The sequence below is a fragment of the Carassius auratus genome, chromosome 20 (assembly GCF_003368295.1).
Source record: "Carassius auratus strain Wakin chromosome 20, ASM336829v1, whole genome shotgun sequence".
NCBI lineage: Eukaryota > Metazoa > Chordata > Actinopteri > Cypriniformes > Cyprinidae > Carassius > Carassius auratus.
Genome location: NC_039262.1, coordinates 17,899,256 through 17,923,595, shown reverse-complemented (window position 1 = coordinate 17,923,595; position 24,340 = coordinate 17,899,256). Strand labels below are relative to the sequence as shown.

The 24,340-nt window shown below is 36.7% G+C and overlaps 1 protein-coding gene across 2 annotated transcripts in view; it reads right to left on the bottom strand.

The window, feature by feature from the left end:
• Window positions 1–24,340, bottom strand: part of LOC113121081 (ubiquitin carboxyl-terminal hydrolase 24-like) — a 62,945-nt gene extending 38,605 nt beyond the window's left edge. Inside the window, exons 1-12 of one of the 2 annotated variants that reach the window (XM_026291313.1) lie at window positions 23,895–24,340; window positions 9,993–10,161; window positions 9,836–9,903; window positions 9,553–9,696; window positions 8,288–8,410; window positions 7,896–7,931; window positions 7,713–7,778; window positions 4,398–4,463; window positions 3,881–3,955; window positions 2,933–3,091; window positions 2,728–2,842; window positions 184–287 (exon numbers count right to left, since the gene is read on the bottom strand). In XM_026291313.1, the coding sequence (XP_026147098.1) occupies window positions 184–287; window positions 2,728–2,842; window positions 2,933–3,091; window positions 3,881–3,955; window positions 4,398–4,463; window positions 7,713–7,778; window positions 7,896–7,931; window positions 8,288–8,410; window positions 9,553–9,696; window positions 9,836–9,903; window positions 9,993–10,161; window positions 23,895–24,176 (1,407 nt within the window). In that variant the 5' untranslated portion in view covers window positions 24,177–24,340. The remainder of the gene's footprint in view (window positions 1–183; window positions 288–2,727; window positions 2,843–2,932; window positions 3,092–3,880; window positions 3,956–4,397; window positions 4,464–7,712; window positions 7,779–7,895; window positions 7,932–8,287; window positions 8,411–9,552; window positions 9,697–9,835; window positions 9,904–9,992; window positions 10,162–23,894) is intronic. The other variant, XM_026291314.1, reaches the window with a different exon arrangement.

The following is a 24,340-nucleotide window of genomic DNA, read 5'->3' as shown; positions in this document are numbered from 1 at the left end:
GTCAAATTTATATTGCAATTAATTCGATTAATTAATCAAAACATCATATAATCAATTAGATTAAAAATGTTAATCGTCTGCCAGCCCTAATAAATATACTGCGCAGTATATTTCTAGAAACAATTTCAGAAATTCATGTAGTTTTGAAGCACTGATTTGAAGGTCTTTAAAGAAACAGCTCACCTGTATTTTCCATATTTTGGAGAGTTCATCCAATGATAGTTTACTGCCCAAAAGCTCAATGATTCCCTTTATTCTGTCACAGTACTGGGCCTGGTCAATGTTTCCTACATCACAGAGAGAGAGAGAGAGACAGAAAAAATATTTTATTTATTTATTATTTTATTTTTTAATAAAAACCGGTTAGATTTTAATTTAAGGTGTCCTTGTTACAGTGTAATTCTACATTTAATTTACTCAGTAACATTACTGAGTTACTTGCATATAATTATGCACAATTTAACATTAAGAACATGTAACGTGTAACAAGGACACATTAAAACAAAGTGTTACCTAAAACCATTATTCTCATACAGCACTGGATTGCAATAAAAAAATAATCCTAAAATAAGAGACTAGCTCCATTATAAACTCAGTGATGTAAAGACGTCAGTTTTCCATATCTTGTCATCTAATTTACTAACATTTTAAATCACAGACATTGAATTTCCTTTATTACCCTCAACCTTAGAATTGATACTTTTATAATCCAAAAGTTTTTGCCTGATTTATTTTTTTTAATCTGTAAAATCACAGCAACCCAATACTAAGGCACCCTCCAAAAAAATCCTTATGAACATTAAATACATCGAACATGGTTTCTTTCATTGCACAAAACAGAACAAAGTCCACTAAGAAAAATAAGAGCGAGAGAGCTCTTGAGATTGAAAGGCAAAGCTAGCAAAAAAAGACAAAATGAAAACTAAAAGTAAAACACAAAGAAAGCGAAAGGAAGAGTGCAAAGAGAAAGTAAACCAAACTAAGGCTTAAAAGTAAAAGAGAGGAGAAAAAGAGAAAGTGAAGGAGGGAAAAGAGAAAGTGTCAAGAGAAATGCAAACAGAACAAAGAGAGAAGAGAATGAGGCGGTGTCGAATAAAGACAACTGAATAAAGAGATGACACAAATGAGTGGGTGAGGTGAAAAGGCTTCAAGCACAAAGCAACAGTTTGAGATTCTGCCATCTGAACACTTTAATAATAACACAGATGATTTGCTCAATGTGAAAGTGTGAGCGTCCAACCACAAGACACTTATGTACTGCCTTTGGTTTCCAATCCAAAAATATTGTTAGATTTGTCATAGTTTTTGTCATTTAAACTGGCTTTTATTTAGTCATCATCTGTTTTTCGTCTGTGAAAAACTTTTGTGGATGAAAGTTGCGACAAACAATATTTGTTCATATAATTAACATTGATTCTAAGCATGCGTTGTTCTTGTTGTTTTGTCGACTGCTGCTATAAACGCTCAAGTGCACAGTTTTGAATGCTAAATTATAGGGCTAGGGCTGAGTGATAATTTATTATTATCATGATAAAAAAATCATATCAGTCAATATTGATAATAATAAATTACTTATTTCAAGTTTAAAGGCAGATATTGTTCCTAAGAGAAATTTGAAGGAACCAGACTGTTAATTGAGCCTTTAAATTACTTTTTACAGTAAGAACGTGACAAACACTTCATGCTTTTGAATTCTTTGACATTTTTTCAGACATATTTTTAAACAAAAATATCTCAATAGAAAAGCAGATTTCTAAGCTTCAGCATGTTCTAACATTGCAGGCAGCAATAATAATAATATAACTTTTTTGGTCTCTTAGAAAAAAGCACATTTGACAGTAGCTTGATTTAACAGTATTAGTATAGCGTTATTTCCGTGTCAAATGTCGAGAGCGCATTTTTGTAGCGCGAAAGTACCGCACATGGAACACGTGGAATAAGTTCACTCAAGTTCAATCAAGGTGAGCCGAGATGGATCTGCTGAATCGACGATCTCAGGTAACCAGTTTTATTTGTTTTGATTTTAAATATGTCAAATGTATCGTCTTGATTGAACTTCAGTGAACTTATTCCATGTGTTCCATGTGCGGTTCAATATCAACCAATAAGATTCCATGTACGATGTCGCGTTTTCATTGGTCAGTCGTTGAAGCCCATTTCTGATTGGTTGTTGCCGTTTTGACAGCGTTTGTGCCAAGAGCAAAGAGAAAGAAATCGAAGAGAAGATTACTTGGCCATGCGTGAACGCACGGGACATCTAAGCACATACACACTTACTTTAAACGAAGAGGAGAGATTTGCGATTGCACTGAACACATTTTAAGTGCAGGCATACTCTCTAAACCAGCCCAGAGAAAATTCTTACAAGAGCAACGTGTATCTCAGAGAGCGCACCCAGTTCCCATGCGCGAGGAGAGAGATTCGCGCTCCGCACATTATATTCCACGCTCGAGGAGAGAGATTCGTGCTTATATTTAATGTACTTTCGCGCTACAAATGCGCTCTCGACATTTGACAGGGAAATAACGCCATATATTAGTAGCTTGAGTTAGGGTGCAGAAGTACATTTATTTTCATGATCAAAAACAGCAAAAAATTCAGTGTTTTGTATTATTTCCCACGTATGGTTGGTAAACCTATATGAAAGCAGATGTTCTAACAGGTCTAATATGAGTTTGATATTAAATTGAATGTTTATACGTTAAACTGAATCAGAGCCTGTCTTACCTTCCAAAGCTATTGACAGTACTGAGTTTTCTACAAGCCAGTCCAGGAGTCGGTCTGTGTCAATGGCATTCTTCACAGTCTTGGAAACTGTGCTTTCCTCAATGAGTTTCGTGACCTATCAGAGCACAAAGCCATCAACATGAGGGAAGAACTCAGGCGTGAACTTTAAGCTCCAGAGCACTAACATGTGGAAAAGAATTTGAACCTCTTTGAGGGAGTTCATCTTGGCACTGAAGTGGGGCGTCTTGAGCATTCGAAGAAGGATGTCCAGCCGAAGGTCATCCACCACGTTCACCAGCTCCCGCTGGAAACGCATGCACAGAAGCTTTATGGCCGACAAGAGCTCTGGAATACTCACCAAACGCTTTAGAGAGAAAGAGACATACATAAAAACATCAAGAGTGAGTTAAAGTCTCTCAAACATTACCAAAATTTAAAACAGAATCACATTTTAATCATTTAAAACATGGTACTCAATCCAGATGAAAAATGCATAATCAATGCACATTAACAACCCTACATTTTGTAATTCATTTTCACTCTGAGGATTATGTAATTTTTTGTTTCTCTCTGAAAAACACTTTTTTTTTTATGAGGGTACAAAATGGTTTGTGTGCGAAAAAAATCTTATAAAACAGGTTTGCTATTTTATATTAAAACTTTATATTGAAAGTGAAAGTGAAGTGACATTCAGCCAAGTATGGTGACCCATACTCAGAATTTGTGCTCTGCATTTAACCCATCCGAAATGCACACACACAGAGCAGTGAACACACACACAAACACACACTGTGAGCACACACCCGGAGCAGTGGGCAGCCATTTATGCTGCGGCGCCCGGGGAGCAGTTGGGGGTTCGATGCCTTGCTCAAGGGCACCTAAGTCATGGTATTGAAGGTGGAGAGAGAGCTGTTCATGCACTCCCCCCACCCACAATTCCTGCCGGCCCGAGACTAGAACTCACAACCCTTCGATTGGGAGTCCAACCCTCTAACCATTAGGCCACGACTTCCCCACATTATATTTTAATGTGTATTTATATTTCCATTAAAAATGTCAACATTTACACTAAATACAAAATTCAGCTCTAAAGTTATGAAACTTTAACACTACCTCACGAAAATGAAAGACGGAATGCATGCAGGTGCCTTACCTTGTCTTTCAGGTCTTTCTCCTCCAGGTTCTGCACATATGTTATCATCTTATGGATGACTGGGTCCAGCATGGGCTACAAAATACAACAAAACCAACCAGTTCAAGCTGAAGCTCACATTGCAGAATGCCCTTGAAATTTCTCTAGTGACTATTGTTCAAAAACACATTGATTCAAATGCATTTTTTTATGAGTCAATATCACATATCAAAGCTATGTCATTTACCTTTTAAATCTGATTATATAAACCAAATATCTAAGGTTCAACTACATGTAACAGGAAAGCATTAAATTAAATGTCAGCTGGTCGTATATATATATATATATATATATATATATATAATTTTTTTTTTAAGCTTATATAAATTTGACTAGTTCATCTAGACAAAAATTAATACAAAATGATAAACTTGTCAACATAATTAGCGACTAGACTACATAACTTCCAACCAATCAGAATCAAGTATTCCATCCAGGGTAAACAAAAGGTGAACAGAAGGACCGCGGAAACACTCACCTGCACCAGGCTTGAGTTGAGGTATTCTGCACATACACCGAGCGGCTGAACCAGAGCTGATATACACTGAGGAAACACACATATACACACAAAAACAAATATATAACATTTTTCCCAGCTAAAAACAAAATGTTTCTCTAAGCTGGATACATGAAACATCAACAAAGAGTAAGCAAACTCTTAAAGGAACACTCCACTATTTTTGAAAATGGCTAATTTTCCAACTCCCCTAGAGTTAAACAGCTGAGTTTCACCATTTTTAAATCCATTCAGCTGATCTCCTGAAAATAGTTCCCGGCTAGCTTCCAACGGTAGCCTATTTTCAGGCACTGCGTAATATTATTGCGCCTGCTGCAGCCATGGTATGGCAGCAAAGTTCCTTGATTATTACGCCAGAATGAGAGTATAGTTCCTAGCCATATCAGCCAAGAAAATCGCAACTTTTCATTTTCTGTCGGTCTTAGTACTGTGCACTGTGCTATGTCCGAACTGATTGCACTATATTTTCACTGTTTTTTTTTTAATATAAAATCAATTTCTAACTGTTTTTAAATTGATTTTAAGTAAACGTTTTAATCATTTTAAAAGTTTTTAAATTGCTTGTTTTATTTTTTGTTATTTTTCTTCATGATTATTTTACTTTCTTTGGCGTAAAGCACTTTGAATTACCATTGTGTACGAAATGTGTGAAAATAAACTTGCCTTGCCTAGTACACGATGTAACTACAGAAAAGTCAAGTTTTACATAGAAAAACATATAAACTCTTTGGTCAGTTTTGAGCGAGATGCTAACGGTCTGATTCAGATTCAATGATCTTTGCTAATATAAGTTAAAAGTGCTACCGCCAAACCTGGAGATCAGCTGAATGGATTTAAAACCGGTAAAACTGAACCGAAAATTAACATTCTGTCATCATTACTCACCATCATGTGGCTTCAAACCTGTATGACTAACTTCCGGGAGTGGGTCAACTGCCATTGTATGGAAGAGAGCCATGAGAAAATTCTTTAAATATTCAGCATACAGGTTTGGAGAGACATAAGGCTCAGAACATGAGCAAATGATGACAGATTTTTCATTTTAAGGGAAACGGTTCCTTTAATGGCGCCACAGAGATACCCGATTAAAGAGTGAAAAACAAAATCAGGGATTTTTATACAACATTTACACAACATCTCTCAACTGGCATACATCTCTTTAGAGATATACGCCAGCACTGATGAATCACTCCTCTGTTCAGCATCAAATGACTTCTCATCCACTGGAGAGAGTGAATGAATTAGTCCAGTCAGTGGAGCAGAGGAGACAGCATCCATCTCTTGTTTTCTCGCTTTAATTGACTCACTACAAATTAAATTGTTACTGTAGCAGGGAATCCCTTTATGTTTGAGATTGAAACATAGCTGGCGATGAACCAGCAGAGTTTCCTTTAAGTGGCCACAGCAGGTTGTATGTGTCCCTGAAAAGAATTCCTCCCCCTACGCTCGCCTCCAACTTCCTGTTCCTGTGTTAAGGCCATTAATATGCAAATCCTAAATCAAAGCATCTTTTCCCTGTCGCCAGCTCTGTCTCTCAGCCCTGGCACCCAGATCATACTAATGCCCACCTTCAAAAGACAAGTGGGCAGAACCGAAAACAAGGCAGCTTCACAGCTCCAAGACAAGGGGGAGCATTTACACACTCGTAAAGAAGGAGCGGACACCTCATCTGCTAAAAATAATGAAGCCGTCAAACATTCGAAGAATCTGTCTTTTCGTTTTCGTGTTTTTTTTTGACACTTTTGAGTTAGAGATAAAAAAAAATGTTTTTTGGTTTTCTTAAACCACACTGATGGTAAACAACTTTAAACAAACAAACAAACAAAAAAGTCTAGGCAAAATAAACAAACAAACAAACAACAACAAACTAAAAAAAATTAAAAACACCAAAAACAAAACCAAAAAAAAAAAAAAATCTAAGCAAATCAAACAAAAAAAAAAAAACTAAAAACTCGCCAAAACAAAAACCAACCACAAAACCAAACAAAAACATGACGACAGACAAATGTTTGACAAAAAAAAAAAATAATAAAGAAAAATAATAATAATTTGTTTTTAATTAGCATTAACTAATTTCTATTTAAAAAAATAAAAATAAAATAAATTAAAGGATTTTTACGAGATTATCTAGATGAAAAAATACCTAGATTAATCTAGATCAATTTGTTTATCTAATTAATTGACTGACTCACAATCAACTTCGGTTGTTTGACAACTTATTGATCATCCCATCTTTCTCTACCTTCTGTGTTTATCTATCCATCCGTCTGACGCAATAAAACAGTAGCTGGTGTTTGAGAGCTATGGTAGGTTTTTTTGCTTTTATCCCACTAATTAAATTTTTTATGTTTTTTCAGACAACCACATTGCATCAAAGGGCTTGATGATAAATAGCGTTTAAAAGCAATTCTGTTAGTGCATATCTGAATAACAGACCTGAATGCTCTTTTGTTTTTCCAGCCATATGAATCTCATGTTCTCTCTCATCCCCCTGCTCTCGTCTCTTTCTCACTGTCTGCTGTGAGTAGGATGCTCTTTAGCACACATGCTATAATAGAATCTGCCCTCGTTCAACTCGCTCTCAGCATCTCACACACACTTCCTCTCTTCATCCAGACACCACTACTTTACTCTCTCGCTCTGATGGATTATCCATGAATTATCCATTAATTTCACTGCAATTCCATTACTGTGCTTACAGGTCTCTCAACCCAAAGATAGCCTGTCCTGCTCGTATCTTGTAGCCTGCAACGAGTGTGCAACCAACCAACATCTCTTTTGCACCTAAGGTGTGGTAAAAGGTTATTATTTTGCATTTTTATTGTATTTTTTTTTACATTTGAAAACCTTTTCTACCCCTCAAAGTTTCCTTTTTCTTTACAATTACGTTTTAGTCCAATCCATTAGTTTGTTAAGAAATCATTTGAGAAAATAACAGAACATTGGCAGAGCTTAGATTTACATCTGCAATAAACAAGCCGCATCTGTGTTTACACAGAAATCACAATTACGGGAAACAACGTTTTAGCTCAGTCAATAATGCCACTTGATTCTGAACTGAATATAATTCTGTCGCATTCATTGCAAATTGTAAAATCAAGTCACTCCACAAGGGATGCACCAAAATTTGGCCTGACACAGATAAGCCAACAATTAGAATTATTATAATAATATCAACAGTAACTCTCCCATTTTATTGGCCATGAACATATGCCATAAATAAAAATAACAATTCTACAGTACATCAGTAACATTCAAAGACGTCCACATTCTTACCCCAATCTCTATCTCTTCCTGGTGGAGCTTGCACTGAATTGCTGTGAAGCCGCCCATCTCTCCAAACTGCAGATATAATCCAGAGACATATTCAGAGTCATCGAACACCACATATATTTATCTAATAAAAGAATACAATAAAACACAATTCCTTCTATCAGTGTGTGTTACTTAAGTTCTTACCCGATTCACTAGGTCCACCAACCAGCCGTGAGGTTCCTGGTCCAATCAGAACACAGAACATAAATTTCATGCAACGTAGAATTTTTTTATTTTATGCAACTTGTTTCTTTGAATTTGAACATGAATGAGTCCTTATTTCTGTGCAGTTAAAGGGGTCACATGACGATTCTAAAAATTATTTACAATTATTACATTATTTGATTTAATGCAATGTGTTAACATGGTTTAAGGTTCAAAAAACACAATATTGTCATCATTACATACAAAGCGGGTGGTAACGCTGTACTACTATTTTACTGAAAACAAGAGTGCTGGAATCTACAAAACCAGTTTTTCTGAGAGTGAGGACTGTCAAGTCAACTGTCGCACCCACACACGTGTATTTGCAGTACCTTCTGGTAGTTGGAGCTGGGAGAAACAGCGAACATGTTGTCCTCTCCAAACACTTCTGCCCAGTTCCTCTGACAGGCCTTCATACGATTCTTAAAGTGATACTCGTTATCAGGGTTAAAAGCCTGTCAATCAAAAAGTACAGGGAAACAGGTTTAGCCCAAGATGGCCTGATATAGTCCATATTCGCAATATATTTGCAATGAATATGTTGGTGATGTAAAATTGCACAACTCTCGAAAGGTTGATAGTTCAGCCATGCTGTTCCAAATAGTTCCTGTATAGTTTCTGTCTTCTGTTAAACACAAAAGAACATATTTCATAGAATGTTTTGCAACCTAATAGTTGTTGGTCCCTGTTGACTTTTATAGTATGTTTTCCCCTCCATACTATGGAAGTCAATGCCTACCGGCAACTGTTTGTTTCCCGACACTTTTCAAAATATCTTTTTTTTGTTAACAGTATTCAGAAGAATGAAACTCATACAGGTTTGGAACAACTTAAGGGTGAGTAAATGATGACAGAATTTGTAGGTGAACTAGGTGAACTTTAAATGTGTTTTTTAAATTGTATCAATAAAGTATATATATATATATATATATATATATATATATATATATATATATATATATATATATACATATATATATATATATATACATATATATATACATATATATATATATATATATATATATATATACATACACACACACACACACACACACACACAGGTAAATATTATACAACATTTATGTATTATGTATGTATTGTATTAAATATTAATGTCATTTATGCATTTATTATTTTATGAAAAAATTTACTTGTTTTATATAAATTGAATGAAACATTTCACTGAAAAAAAAAAATCATTAAATATAGTTATTTGGTGAAAATTTTGTGACATTTATTTGTACTAAATTAATTTATCTACAATCATCTTAGATACTTTTTCTTTTTTTTTTTTTTACAACATCTATAATTTTTTTAACTTCATGTTGTCTCGGTGTTTTTACTTCTCATATTAAAGTTTATAACTTTACGTGGCCACAATAGCTGTTTGCTTAAAATGTTAATTTGCTAAAAATGTTAATTTCTGGTAAAAAAAAAAATTTAAATGTTAATATTATGTAGACCTAGATAGAAGGGCAATATTATAAAAAAATATATATAATTTTGTTGTTGTTGTTTTATCATCCATTTTTAGTCTGGCGTTTTGTAGTAGCCAACCACAATTACTAATGTAATAGCAAAAGGGCATGCGTACCATAGTGAGAACTCCCATAAGGCCAATGGGTATCGGATCCTGTTTGACTCTCTCTGCGACCAGATCCACCAGCAGCATCAGCATGTTGTAGATACCCTCATGAATCTCTGTTCCCCACTTGTGCACCGCACTGGACATCAGCAACTACAACACCATTTAACACCCAAGTTATTAAACATAACACATCTAGCCGTTTCTAACAATTTATTACAAACACCTGATAGCGTGCATGCGTTTACATGCCTGCTTATTCAAACACACACACACACACACACACACAAACCTTTTTGAAGGCTTCAGGCATGCAGCGGTCAATGAACCTCTTACAGTTCTCATCTGCATCAGCCAGGCCTACAGGGAAGAAAATCCATTTCAGATGTGACGTTTCCTTCTAGACTACACACATTAAATGATGTACATAAAAAACCATCAGAACTCACCCAGTCTGGCCAGGCAGGTGGAGGCGACGAGGCACTTGCCGAGTGATTCCTCTCTCTTGTATGGGATGGACCAGTGATCAGTGAACACTCTGCTCTCCAGCTCATACAGATTAGTGGTGGGAAACTCTATACTGTTCCCAGAACAGTTCCCGTTCTCATCATTAGTCCTCTATAAGAAACAGAAAAAGATATATGCGTCACAACATGAACATTTGCAATTACTCTTATTTTTTCATTCGGTACAGGCTTTCAAAGCAGTTCCATCAGGACCAGGGTCTCTAAGTTCAGCAAGGCTGCATTCATTATTTATGAGCAAAAATATAGTGTAAAAAACACGCATATGGGAAACAAAAGTGGAAACACTTCAGGAGGGTCAAAATTCTTCATCAGATCATGAATTCTACAGGATTTCCGGGAGACATGCGTGTCATGTTCTTTAACTTTCCACCTGGAAACAAAGATATAATGGCGCCAAACCCCCTGACAAAAGAAGTTTGTTTACAACTGTGACTACAAGCGCTTATAAGAATCATCTAAACGCTGGATTTTCAAAAGAATGTTAAATATTTAAAGTCTGTGGCATAGAATCTATAAAATACGTCTCAGAGTTTTACACACCGGTCTGTTATTGTGGCAACATCTCCTCACCCTGAAACATAACGCTGAACGAAACAAACTGTGATTGGTTGTTTGACATGTTGGTCAAGTGAACATACCTTGAATCAATGAAAGCTAAAATGAATTCCAGACCTTCAGCCATCAGTCTGAAGGTCTGGCTTTGAGAGACTAAGGTGCCACCAACAATTCAATTTTAGATTTGGGTTTGGGTTGGACCATCCCCAATCTAGCCTAGAGAAACCTTTAACAGGAACCCTATGTGAGAGGGGTTGGTTCCAGAAGCGCTGCAACTCTGTCACCAGTGTTAATTTTGGCAGGCTTTTTTGATTTAGTCTTAGTCTTGAGACGAAAATGCTTAATAGTCTTGGTCACATTTTAGTCATTTGAGTTTTTCATAGATTTAGTCGACGAAAAGTCATTGCATTTTTGACAACTTTTAGTCCATACTTTTAGTCAGTAGTTTTAGCCAAACTGTAGTTACCAAAATTTATTTTGGTAGCTATTTTATATGTAGTTTTCAAATTAAAATAATGATTAATTCTACTCTCTTCAAACAAAATCAATTAAGCTTATGAGAAATTTGAATCAAGGACTGAATTTGGAAAATCTTTAAAAAATTTGTCAAAATTGTCAATAATTATGACAATTTTCATTTTTGGGTGAACTATCCCTTTAACAGAAGTGAAAAAGGAGCAACTAATAAAAATATATTATATATATATATAATCTTTTGTTGGGTAACATTAATGACAGATAGGTATTTAATTTGGAATGCTGGAACACATGCATGAAATACTGACACACGTTTAGTTTTCAGCCATCTGTTCAAGTTCACTAAATCCATAACCTACTGTATTTACGTGAGATACTCCACACCAGTGGTTCCCAACCTTTTTCAACTCGCGACCCACACAACCAAACACATATGTTTGCGCGCCCCACTGCAAAAAAATGAACTGACCCAGCTATTGTTGGGTTAATAACTTAGTACTCAGAAGCTAGATTGTTAACTGTATTTATTGAATGAACTAGGGCTGTGCGATATGAAAAATCTATCGCGATTTCTTTGATCAATTTTGCGATTTCGATTTCAATCACAATTTTGACACACACATATATATGCTTTACAGTCATAAATGCATTCAGGATCAATTTGAAACATATTACATATTACATATTATTCCAAAAGAAAACCAATTAAAGATTTATCAAAAAGTTGTAACATCTCTAGAACAGACATAAGTCAAAATAATCACTATAGTAAAGGTGTAACAAACTTTCTAGATTTTAGATTTTTATAAAAATATAAATAAATAAATTTTTTTCTGTTTTGCCATGCATTGTTCATAGAGCTCATAAATTGTAGCAGTGCCTCAGGTGTTGAAATATATTTGTTAAACATTATACAGGTTCACACGTACTCCGTTTGCAGTGTGTTTACAGTATGTGTAAGCGGTGCAGAAGCAGCAGCGAGAGCGCGTTATTGTAACGCAAAAGCACATTAAAATAATGCACGAGTGTGAATCTCTCTGTTCACACTAAGATTTCCTTTGCTCAGTCACAAAACCAGACGTGCTAGCGGGTAGACAGTCAGAGGAGCAAGCAGTCAGGAGGGAACACGTTGACAGCCATTTATGTCGAGCCTGTTGACAGCCATTTATACATGTTTGAATTTGTTTTCTGTAGCATATAATAATAATAATTATAATAATAATAATTCTTTACATTTATATAGCGCTTTTCTAGACACTCAAAGCGCTTAGATAGTCAAGGGGTATCTCCTCATCCACCACCAGTGTGCAGCATCCACCTGGATGATGCGACGGCAGCCATAGTGCGCCAGAACGCCCACCACACACCAGCTTACTGGTGGAGAACAGACAGAGTGATGAAGCCAATCAGCAGATATGGGGATTGTTAGGAGGCCATGATGGTCAGAGGCCAATGGGCGAATTTAGCCAGGATGCCGAGGTCACACCTCTACTCTTTACGAAAGACATCCTGGGATTTTTAATGACCACAGAGAGTCAGGACCTCGGTTTAACGTCTCATCTGAAGGACGGTGCTTGTTGACAGTATAGTGTCCCCATCACTACACTGGGGCGCTAGGACCCACACAGACCACTGGGTGAGCACCCCCTGCTGGCCTCACTAGCACCTCTTCCAGCAGCAACCTAGTTTTCTCAGAGGTCTCCCATCCAGGTACTGACCAGGCTCAGCCCTGCTTAGCTTCAGTGGGAAACCGGTCTTGGGCTCCAGGGTGATATGGCTGCCGGCATATGCAGCAAAAATATAAATTGTTGGTTTATTCTTAAACCAATCAGCGACCTCGAAAAGTCGAAGCATAGTTACAGTTTAATATTTAGTTTTTATTATTTAATTATATATATCAAATGATGTTATTATGTAATTACTTAGACATTTTTACATATATTAACAATATTATTTATTTTAATAGTAATTGGCGGCCCACAGGTTGAAAACCACTACTCTATACGATAAACATTTTGACTGTCGTGTGTGTATTTGAGCGCTGAGAACTGATCGCGCGCTGTATATGAGAACTGAGGAAGTGGAGCATGCACGAGAGAGAGAAAGAGAGAGAGAGAGAGAGAGAGAGAGAGAATGAGAGAGAGCACTTCTATCAGTATGATTTCGCCTAACCCACCTTCACTAACTTTAAGTTAATCGACAACAAATTGTGACTCCCGGGAAAAATGGGACATCTGGTTACCTTATCCCTACCTCATCAGGTGCTAAGGCCATTGTTTCAGATCGCTAGTTCACATTTTATTAGTCTATCCATCTACTGCGGCTGCTATGATGAGACTAGATATGCAAATGGCCCTTATCCAATCACAATCCAATGACAGGGACGCACATTTTGAAAGAAAATAGCCTATAGGATGCATTTTGAATGTCCGGTAGTCCTCAAATAACATTGAAGTCCAGTCTTGTCTAGTTAACGAAGACGCAGCATACATTTTGTCATAATTTCATCATCAGGAGGATAGCATCGTCTTCGTCTTCCTCCAAATCCTCCTCGATCATCTTCCTCCTCCTCCTCTTTGTCCCCCGCCGAAGGGTCCGAGTCAAAGAGGGGAGGATGTTCAGGAGAAATCTTGCCCATTATCTCTGCCCAGCTGCACTAGGCCTACGGAGCAACTTCATTCATTTCTGAAGGAAGCAAAACAAAAAGCAGCCACGTTCAGCGACGTACCTAAAAGTAAGGCTTGTCCGTGAACGGTTAAGTGGCTAATATTAGGATCTAGTTACCCATAATAATAGGATCTGCTGAGGATAGCTTCCAATAAGGATCTTCACTAGAAGAAAATGAGAATGAAGTAGGGACCACTAGAAGCGAAATAATGAGGGAGGTGGGACTCCTGCATTACTGTCGTGATTGGTCTGTCAACGGACAGTTGTTGTGAAATTGGCACTTCCAGAATTGATCATGCTCAAGGCTATTCCCATAATGAGATACCGAACGAATGTTTGAAGAGAACCAACATCTAAGAAACAGGATAAACATTGGTCAATAACTCCAAAGAAAGGCCTTCATAACACAACTTACTTAAACCCACCACAACAATTATAGAAAAAATTGCAAATAAACACAACATTGTTGAAACTTAATTTATTTTATATAATACCTACTAGAAATCTAATTTAATGCAATACCTACTTAAAATTCATTCAAAAATATTAAAGGAGAGCTTCAAGACAAACATCTGAATAATTAGCCTGACTAATGTATGTCGGACTTTTTATTCTTCATTTCAAAACTAACAAATGTCCTTAAACGTCTTGTGTGACTTCCACATATCTCATTTTAAGCCGAATTTAATGTATTACCTACGTCATCTGTTTCACATTCATAATTAATGCTGCAATCTGGAGTGTGGTTACCCAGTCAACTAGCGCAGATCCTAGCAGCACAGATTTGTTGTTGTTGAGTAGAGTGCAAAATGAAATAAGCTTGGCAGCTGACTTCTGAGGCTATTTATGTTAAGCTTTGCTGAAATCATATAGCAACTTTAAAAGGCCAGATATTTCAATGGTTGTGAATGGTTGTGATTATCAGTGTACACACTGCAGCAGATTACTGCGCAACTGAGGACTCGGCAAACAGGAAACACTTCTTCCAGGGGAATATTAGTATACAAGGCATATGTTTGCCCTTGAGTGAGAGGAATAAGTGAATATGCAATCAGGTCTGGAAAGACAGCACAACAACACAGAGTGAAAGTCACCTTCACTCTTTCTGTTCCATAGGGGAATGTCAGATGTCTATGCCATTCCCAAAGTCCAGAAATCAGTGTTTTTCAATGTCAGAAAGGGAAAATTGGGATCCATTTTTAAATCAGGGATTTGTAGTGAATTCCTCCTTGTGGACAGGGTCTGCGTTTAAGGGTTAAATTAAGCTTCTTTTGAACTGACTGAACTTCAGCTGTTACTATTTACTTATTAAAGAGCCATTATGAAGCAGGTTTAACACTAAGCTGAGCTCAAACTGAGAGGAGCAACTGCGACAGAGAGGTTTCATTGATTCTGAGGAGTTTTACACTTTGACTTGGCTTCATTTGTGTGCTGTGAATGATGTCAAAAGGACAGTCACGCAGGAACTTAAATCATCTGACCAAGCACCATGGCATATCTTGGTCATAAAGACAAATTTTAATGCCACTCTTGCTTTCCACAGGCAGTTGTTGTAGATTAGTTGCATATTTCAAGAATAGCCTCTTCACAACTAGACTGTTTAACAAGTAATGCCTCAATCATCTCAAATCTGTGCTAAATTAACTTTTTGCATTTCTCTGCATTAATATTTGGTCAGTATAGATTGTCCAATGTACATTTCAGTTCAGTAATCATACTCTCTCTCATCTGTAGCAAAACTACACCAATCACAGGCACAGTCATGTGCCAATAAAATACTAATCTAAAATGGTTTCCAATTACACAGATGTATCTAAGTTAGACTATGGTGACTACCTGGTTATGTAATATCATACAACAAGGTAGAGATGGCTGTAAAAAGGTACTACATTTAGTATAAATGTTCCACATTTAACTTAAACTGAATGTCTTCATCAAAGATAAAGAAGACATTAGCAAAAATGGGGTCATGACATAAGAAATCAAATTTGCCTTAATCTTTTGGCATATAAGAGGTCTTTGTACCATTAAAACATCCTGCAAGTTTCCTAGCTTAAGACATCCTCCTCATTACAAACAAATATTTATTTGATCAAGCTTCAAAAACGTCTCGTTTAGGATCCAAGGGTCAAGGTGATGTTCCCTGGGCGCAGCCATTTGCATAAACACCGCCTCCAAAGCAAGACATCAATAAATAATCATCTTCTTAGTATAGGAACCACCCACTGGCGTTCAGTTGCTAACAACTTGACACTTGATCATGCTGAATGTGAGTGTTGCGTCAAATGCAAAAAGATATTACAATCACTGACGCTATCTTGTCTACACTGGATACATTAATTAGATGTGCGTTTGCTTTCTGAAACAGTCCACATGCTTGAATGGAGCGAAAGAACATTCACTTTAATGCGTTTAAACAGTTCACGTACAGATGACCGAAGGATTCCAGCATAAGGAACAAGTGCATAGTTTATTTTTAATGGCAACTCAGACCGTGTCTGAGGATTGTTAAGAGGATTTTGTTTTGTAAATGAGGCACAGTGTCAGGGAGAGTTCACAAAAAAAATTGTTGAAATATGAAGTGGTATTAGAACTGACTGCAGCTGCATCACATGTTGACAAAACGCAACAGTGAGGAGCGTTACAGTTTCCTACGCAATGACGTTAGTCAATCATAACAGTGGCCAATTACTGAAAAGGACACGCCCCTTAAAAACAGGGCATTGTAGAGAGAGGTTCAGACTAACGTTAGGAAATTATTATACGTAAACTTCAAGACACATAAAACAAAAATCCATGTCATGACCCCTATAAACTTTCAGGCGCAAAAAAAAAGGACCAACGCCTATAGCATAGCGATGTATGATGCAAGGCTACACATACACAACACACACACACACACACACACACACACATGTATATACATATATTTAAAAGAGCAGTAAAAAATAATTCTACGGTGAAATGTCCTATTTCACATTATATCGTTTGAGAAATGACAAAGAAGGACGTTTGTCTGAAGTGGAAATGAGGTAGAAATAAGTCACAATGGCAGATGTCAAAGATTGTTATGGTTTGAGTTTACAGCGGAGTTGTTATTAGAGTTATCGACATGATCTCATTACAATATCTGCAACGGAAACTTTAAACTGATCTAGAGGAGCGATTGATTTGTGAAAGATCTGTGCGTTTCTGTTGACGGAGTCTGACAGTTTCTGTGTTCAGGAGAAACAAGACGCACTGAGCAGGGTGAGAGGAGAGGCAAGCGCTGGGGAAGCAAAAGAGAGGCAACAGGAACAAATTACTAATTCTGTTTTCTGTTGGAGGAAACAACCATCTGCACTGTGAGGACCTCCGAAAAAAGAGCGACAGAAATAGAGACCACGGAAGTCGAGCTGGGGCTCATTTTAATATTCTGATCACATAAATGTGTATACTAAAGATATAAATACCACTGTATCTGGAAAATCTCTTATCTGAACATTTCAAGTCTGTTCTAAGTAGGAAAATATGCAAATTACAACCCACATAAGTTCCATTTGCACATAGTTACAGTACATGTTATGACGTAACTCTCTTTTGATCTATATTTGTAAATGTTAATTAAAATGATGACAGGAAAAGGTCGCTACTGACAGTTGATTCATACATGTTGATATGAACACTTTTGCTGCTAAACTAAATTAAAAGCCTCCTCAGGGAACTGTGTGAAAATAGAACCCATGTAAATGACAGGGGAAGTGGTGTTGGTTGAAATTTAACCAACTAAGACAACCTCATATTACGATTATACCACGGTGTCATTAAAAAGGTTTCCATGTTTGAAGAGTTCATTTGGGGTCTTTTTTTAAACGTTTTTTTTTTTTTTTATTAACGTGTTCATCAAGAAAAAACAGATCACAAGAGAAGATCACAAAAGATAACAAAATATTTATATTTCCAATAAATGCTGTTGCTGTTCTTGAACTGAGGAATTCAGAAAAAATTACAAATAACAAAAAATATTAGGCATCACAAGTGATTTTAACTATAATAATAATAAATGTTTCTTGAGCACAAAATCATATGAAGGATTATGTATATTTAAAGGATCATTTCTGAAGGATCATGTGACACTGAAGACTTTAGATATGCAGGTAATAAAGCAGGTATTATTTTAAACATTTAATATAGAATAATACCCCAATATTACAATTCTATACTTATATTCTTTTTATTCTAAACAAATCACAATACATTACGTAAAAACTTAATTATAAATAAAACAATAACTAAAAGCAATCATTTTAAATTCTACAAATCAATTTAAGCAACAAATATTAATAGAGGTTTGTGAAAGACTATATTTAATAGTTTTGTTAAAATAAAATATAAGTGACAAACAATATAATATATCCCAAGTAATATGTAAGCAATAAGTTACAAGAAGCCGTGCTGTATTGTGAATAAGTCACAGCTGAAGGACGTTGTTAGGCATGACACGAAGCCAAAAATGTATGTTAAAATGTATGCAAGTTTCGTTAAATATTGTCCTTAAGCTAAAAAATAGTTCCAGACAGGAACAGTAACGAACATGCCTTATCTTATAGAGCTCAAATAAAAACAGAGAATAGGAATTCTTCTTATCTGCGGTGTCATTTATTTTCTTAACACCATATATGATATTTCCTCACACACATACATCTGCTTATCTCTCAGCATGAGCAAACGTCTGTTTTCCACATTTTAGTTTTAAAACAGACCGATTTTGCAAGCATCATTACAGTGTAAACTGATGGACACATGGACATACAGAGCCATAGCTGAAACAGAAAAAACTAATAAATAAAGCAAATATTCCCTCCTCACTTCAGAAACTGTGAGCTTCCACATAGACGAGCACACACATCAAGGATGGGGTGAAGAGCGCGGTCTCAAAATTAAAGATGAGAGACGCACCATAACACCAGCAGGGATCACTCATACTTCATTAAATAAATAACAAACAGTTAATTCTGCCGAAATACATAATACACAGAACAGTTTTAATGCTATATTATTAAGCCTGCATACTTGTGTACTGTTCATAAAGGTCAAGAATCACATTTTGTCTAGCATAAGGGTGCCTTTGATTATGGAAATAAACATGTGAGTATGTAACTGGACACTTGTATTGTCCTACTCCGAATTTCCGAGTTTTACTGGCATCGATGGAGATAATAATAATTTTGCTGTGCAAACATTCTGTGAAAACATTCTGAGCCCATTTAGAAGGCTTCTAGGTCCTTCTTCCAATTTGTAATATGAATGTTTCGAAACAAACACAGTCAATCTAAGGTTGGCACGATGTTCATGTGCAATGATTTAAAGAGACGAGAGAGAGTTTGTGTTGTCAGGAGGCCTCTGGTCTTTGGGGGCAATGTAAGGTCACATGGCACATTCCAAACCTGTTGCCATGGTGCGATCGGGGTGAGGTGTGTGTGTAGGGCCCACTGCCTGATAAACACACAGCCTCAGAGGGTTCAATCCTCCCCTATGTGTGAACTAATTGGTCCTATACCTATGACATCTGTGTTAATGTGTTTGTGGCCTAATACCTAGAATGATGTTCTCTATTCCTAATGCACCTCTGCAAGTGATCCTGCAAGTTGTGATTTGAGCGAGTTGTTTGTTGTTCCCCACTGCATTGCGCAGTGCTGGGCGGAGCGGCTGGGTAACTAGAGAACCCGTGTGTGTACCAGTACACTCCAGACCAGGCCTGCCAGCTCTATTTATAGTCCTGATACATGGCACTTGCAACATGTGACATACAAGACCAGGAGTAAACAAAGCAGCCAGGCATGTCCAAAAAAAAGACCTTCATAATTGCATCACAAACATAGGGCTCTATGAAAGCAGTTTTATGTGTCCCAATTTTGTTTTATTGTCAAATTATTATTATTTGTTTTTTGGATTCAGTTTCAATGGTTCAAATATTTTAGTTTTTTGTTTTAATAATAAAAAATGATGTCTAATCAACTTTAAAAATGTAAAAAAATATTTTTATTAAAAAGAAAATGTATAAATATATATATACACATTTCCATATGCTAGAAAGATAATGGTACATTTAAGAGTGGAATATATACCTTTTCTGTATATAAAAATAGATTTGGCACCTGTAATGCACCTGTTTTGTATGCATCTTAAATCAAGCTTAGTGATTTAATTAATATATAATAGTGCCCAAAGAAATATATTTTATTGTTTTCAAAGATTCTGTGTTAACTGTTGAAATGTGTTATTTTGGCTTTTTATGTAAATGCAAATTTATTATAAAACATTTTGAAAATCAAATGAATTCATAAAATCTTAACATTAATACATTTTTAAAATGTAATCAATTGAATTCATCTCATATTTTGGCAAAGTACGTGTGTCGTGGTCCTCTGGTGAATTTGCAGCGAAGAGAAGAAATTGTTGAATTAAATAATTCTTTTTGTTTTCTTCACAAAAACTATTAATGTAGCTTCATAAAAGCAGGTGGCGCTTATAAACAGCAATGATACAGTGTTTCCCGGGTTACCACTGTAAACGAAGCAGAGCTGCTTATGAACTATATATTAATATGCATCTCTCAGAGGCAAGATGAAAAGAAAATACCTTGTACATTTTTTAAAAGATAATCAGTCCCCCTCAGAGATACATTCAATATAAAGTCCTACTTCATTTTTATTGTGAATTGTTTGCCATCTCAACTGATTTGAATCACTATTATAAAATATCAAATCATCAAGAAATCAAATTTTGTTGTTTGTATAAAGTAAGACACACAAACTTTTCTTCAATTTGCTGCTAAACCACACATAATCACTTAAGTTGGTCAGTTCCATATGCTAGAAAGATAATGGAACATTTAAGAGTGGAATATATACCTTTTCTGTATATAAAAATAGATTTGGCACCTGTTATGCACCTGTTTTGTATGCATCTTAAATCAAGCTTAGTGATTTAATTTTAAATCTGTATAAACAATAAACAAAAGAAAAATAAACAATAAATAAACATGAAATATTATTAGTGAATGCACTTATTAATGCAAAACAATAGTAATTGTATGATTAAATGATCTTTATTTCGATCTTTATTTTGAATACCCCCACAACTGCTTCTCAAAACTAGTCCAATCACTTTACCAGGAGGGCAGCATGCGCTCAGCTGCTGTCGAATCACAACACAGGAACCGCTGACCCAATCAGAACTTGTTATGTATTTCTGAAGGAGGGACTTTATAGAACAAGGAAGTCATCAGCCCGTTTTTGTGACAGTGAAAAACACATTTTATCCGATTACTCGAGTAATCGATAGAATTATTGGTAGAATACTTGATTACTAAAATATTCGATAGTTACAGCCCTACTTTGAACAATTAATTGCCGCTTTCAATGATTACGTAATTGTGGCATCCATAATTGTAATCGTGATTAGAAATTCGATTAATTGTGAAGGCAATGCAGACGAGGACGATTCGTTATCGGTTGAGTAATAGACCATAACCGATTATCACGTATTGACGCTTTTCTGACATCATTTGTCATGGTAGCATACAATGGCGGGGGGAGGCGAGTGAGAGTAAATAAAAATGCTCCAACTACTGTAAGGCCCCGTCCATACGGAGACGCGTTTCTTTGAATACGGATAGGCATTTCATCCACACAGATTCAGCGTTTTCGGAAGGTGAAACTGCTATTTTTTTAAACCAGGTCCCAGAGTGGATAAATCTGAAATCGCGTTTTTGTGTATATTTTCTGAAACGATGATGTCATCACCCCACATGTAGACCCTAGTAAGACACCACTAAGTCACATAAGAGCAATAACAACAGTGGTTTGTATACAGCGCGCAAGGTTTATGCGCATGCTCCGAGTCTTCTTCTTCATTTTTAATGCAGCTCTGTGGTAAAATGACAGCGCCACATACTGATCGTTTTCAGTCGGTTTCACTGGGTTTGTTTGGATGCAGATATTTTCAGCCATGTGGACGGGATTTTTTTTTTAGAACGAGGCAAAAACAAGATCTGATTGAGGTAAGCTCCGGCTTCGTGTGGACGTAGCCTAAAAGCCGACATCTGGGCACATTTTGGCTTTTACAAACAACCTGGTAAGCATGACCTGGAGAAGACACGCTGTGTGTAAATCATGTCGCACACAAGTAAAATTCACAGTGGGTAATGCCACAAACCTGAGAAACCAGGTCAGGTTCAGTTCATATATCTGACTGCTTGTGTTTATTGCGTTTATGTGAAGTAAAATGTAAAAACTGAGGTTGCAGTGCATCGTGATATCAAATTGAAATTTAAATATAAAAAAAAAGAAAATTAAAATACTGTGCAATATGATGTGTATCACCTTTCAACCTAAGAATACAAAATACGTGATTTTTGGTCCACATCATCCAGGCCTACTTGAAAGTCGGACAGTTTATTCAGTGTAAAATATATTCGGCAACTTGATTGAAAATCTTGGTTAGAAAAACACCAGAACCAAACATGCAGGAATATCATCAGATTAGTAGTATATTTAAAAATGTTCTTTCCCCAAACAGCTACAACAATCTGCTTTTCAGCACTGTTAAAACCAATGGTTGAAGTAACACTGATACATATTTAAAGGGCTTTTTCACACAGGCTGAAGTCAAGACTAGCTGCACTGACCCACATGGTCACTTAAAATCACAGCACTTAGTTTTCAGTTTGGACTGCGGTTGACCAACAGGTCAAAACATTAATGAGGGAAACAGCGAAAGAAACACTGCAACAGTTGGGCAATAGCCTATATCAGACTCAGTGGCCTCATATCAGACAAGCTTTACACATAACTAATGCTGTTTACCCCAGGGCTTCTGCGGGTTATACAAAGGTAAATAAATATACGAGTTTTTAAGATTTAGGAAACGCTGTATAACAATGCTTTGAAGTTTGAAAATACAACTTACAACATGTCTCTATTACTTTTTAATTATTTTTATTAGAAGAAAAATATCTAAATTAATGAATTTTTGTCATCCACTAGCCTGTGAAGTGACTTTTACTGTAACATACATTCTGATCACACTGCAAAAAAAAAGCAATGCTTTTTCTCAGCATTTTGTTTCATTTCACGGATTCTTAAATCAAAACACATTTACTTGGGAAGCAAAATTGCACAAATGAATTTTTTTTTTTTTGGTTTTATGAGAAATCGAGCCGGACAAGAGTTTATGATTAAAACAAATATTTGCCAATGGGCTCAGAAAAAATAATAATTTTAATTTATTAGAAATACAAGTTTTCATACCTCGTTGGCAATATTTGCTTGTTTTAAACATTCACGCAATTACTTTTTTCAGAAAACAGGACATAAACACATTTTAATTTTATATTATAAAAATATATATAAGCACATGCAACATTTAATACCATCATTTCATTAATTTCTATTTCAGTTCAAGACCTTTCAAATCAACTTGTGATTTGTGGAAATGTGAATTAAGATCTCGTTAAGACCCGCAGAATGCTTGTATCATAATCCAAATAATAATTTGAGACCTGTGGGATTGCAGACCCCAAGCACAGTAGCAGACAAAACTGAATTCATATGCACGTTAATAAACAGCAGCTCCTCAAAGCCTGATCAACTGAACCCAGTAATACTGTTCAATATCAGAGATAATACAACAGACGGCATGCTGCAGTCTAATGACACTCGATGGTTTAACACACTGACATGAAAATCATCAGCCACACGTTTCCAGATATTGCTTAACAGAGATTAGTTTAATAATTGATCAGGAGGAAACACACTCCATTGGCTGAACGCTTCCCTATCAACACGCAAATAAAAGCAAAGTAAACTAACAAGTCATGCGTTTAAATGCAATCTACGACACCCATCCCCCAAGATCCTTTAACTTCTGCTGGCATGTGAATGAATGCCTGTGCTGAATTGATTTGTAAGGACGCAACATTAAGCGAGAATATCTTGCCATCTTCATCAAGTGTTGCAAGCGCATGCACAACAGGTAATGCATGTTTAAGCAGAGACGATAAAGGCGTGCGCTCGCCTTTCTCTCCGGTTTTTGACAGTCCCGGTGGTTGATATAAAAAATGCACGCGTTTCATAATCATACCTCACTTTCCACGACATCGTGATACGCAGGCGGAGGATCAAACCCTCCGGTGCCCGTGCGCCCGCTGCTCTCGCCGTCTCCGCTGAGGCCGGAGCCCGGGGAAGGGCCGCTTTCCATCGGCTCGTAGCCGTATCCGAGTCCCGGGCTTTCGTTGGTGAGCAGCGCGACAGCCTCGTTGATGTCGTTTTTGGCCAGGCGCAGGGCTTTCCGGATGGCCACCGCGTCTGGGAAGCCCATGCATAACAGCGTGGTCATATGCTGCTCCTCCTCTGTCTCCATCATGGAAGTGTGTCGATGATCCGGGCTTCAGTAAGGGGGCACATAGCACAGGCATCCGGCTGTGCACGCCGCCATGTTTACAGTCGGTGGTGCTGCTGGTATCCTGTCACGATGGATTCCCGTCACAGGCAGAGGGCGGCGGGCTGAGAGCGGGCCACGCCAAGCCT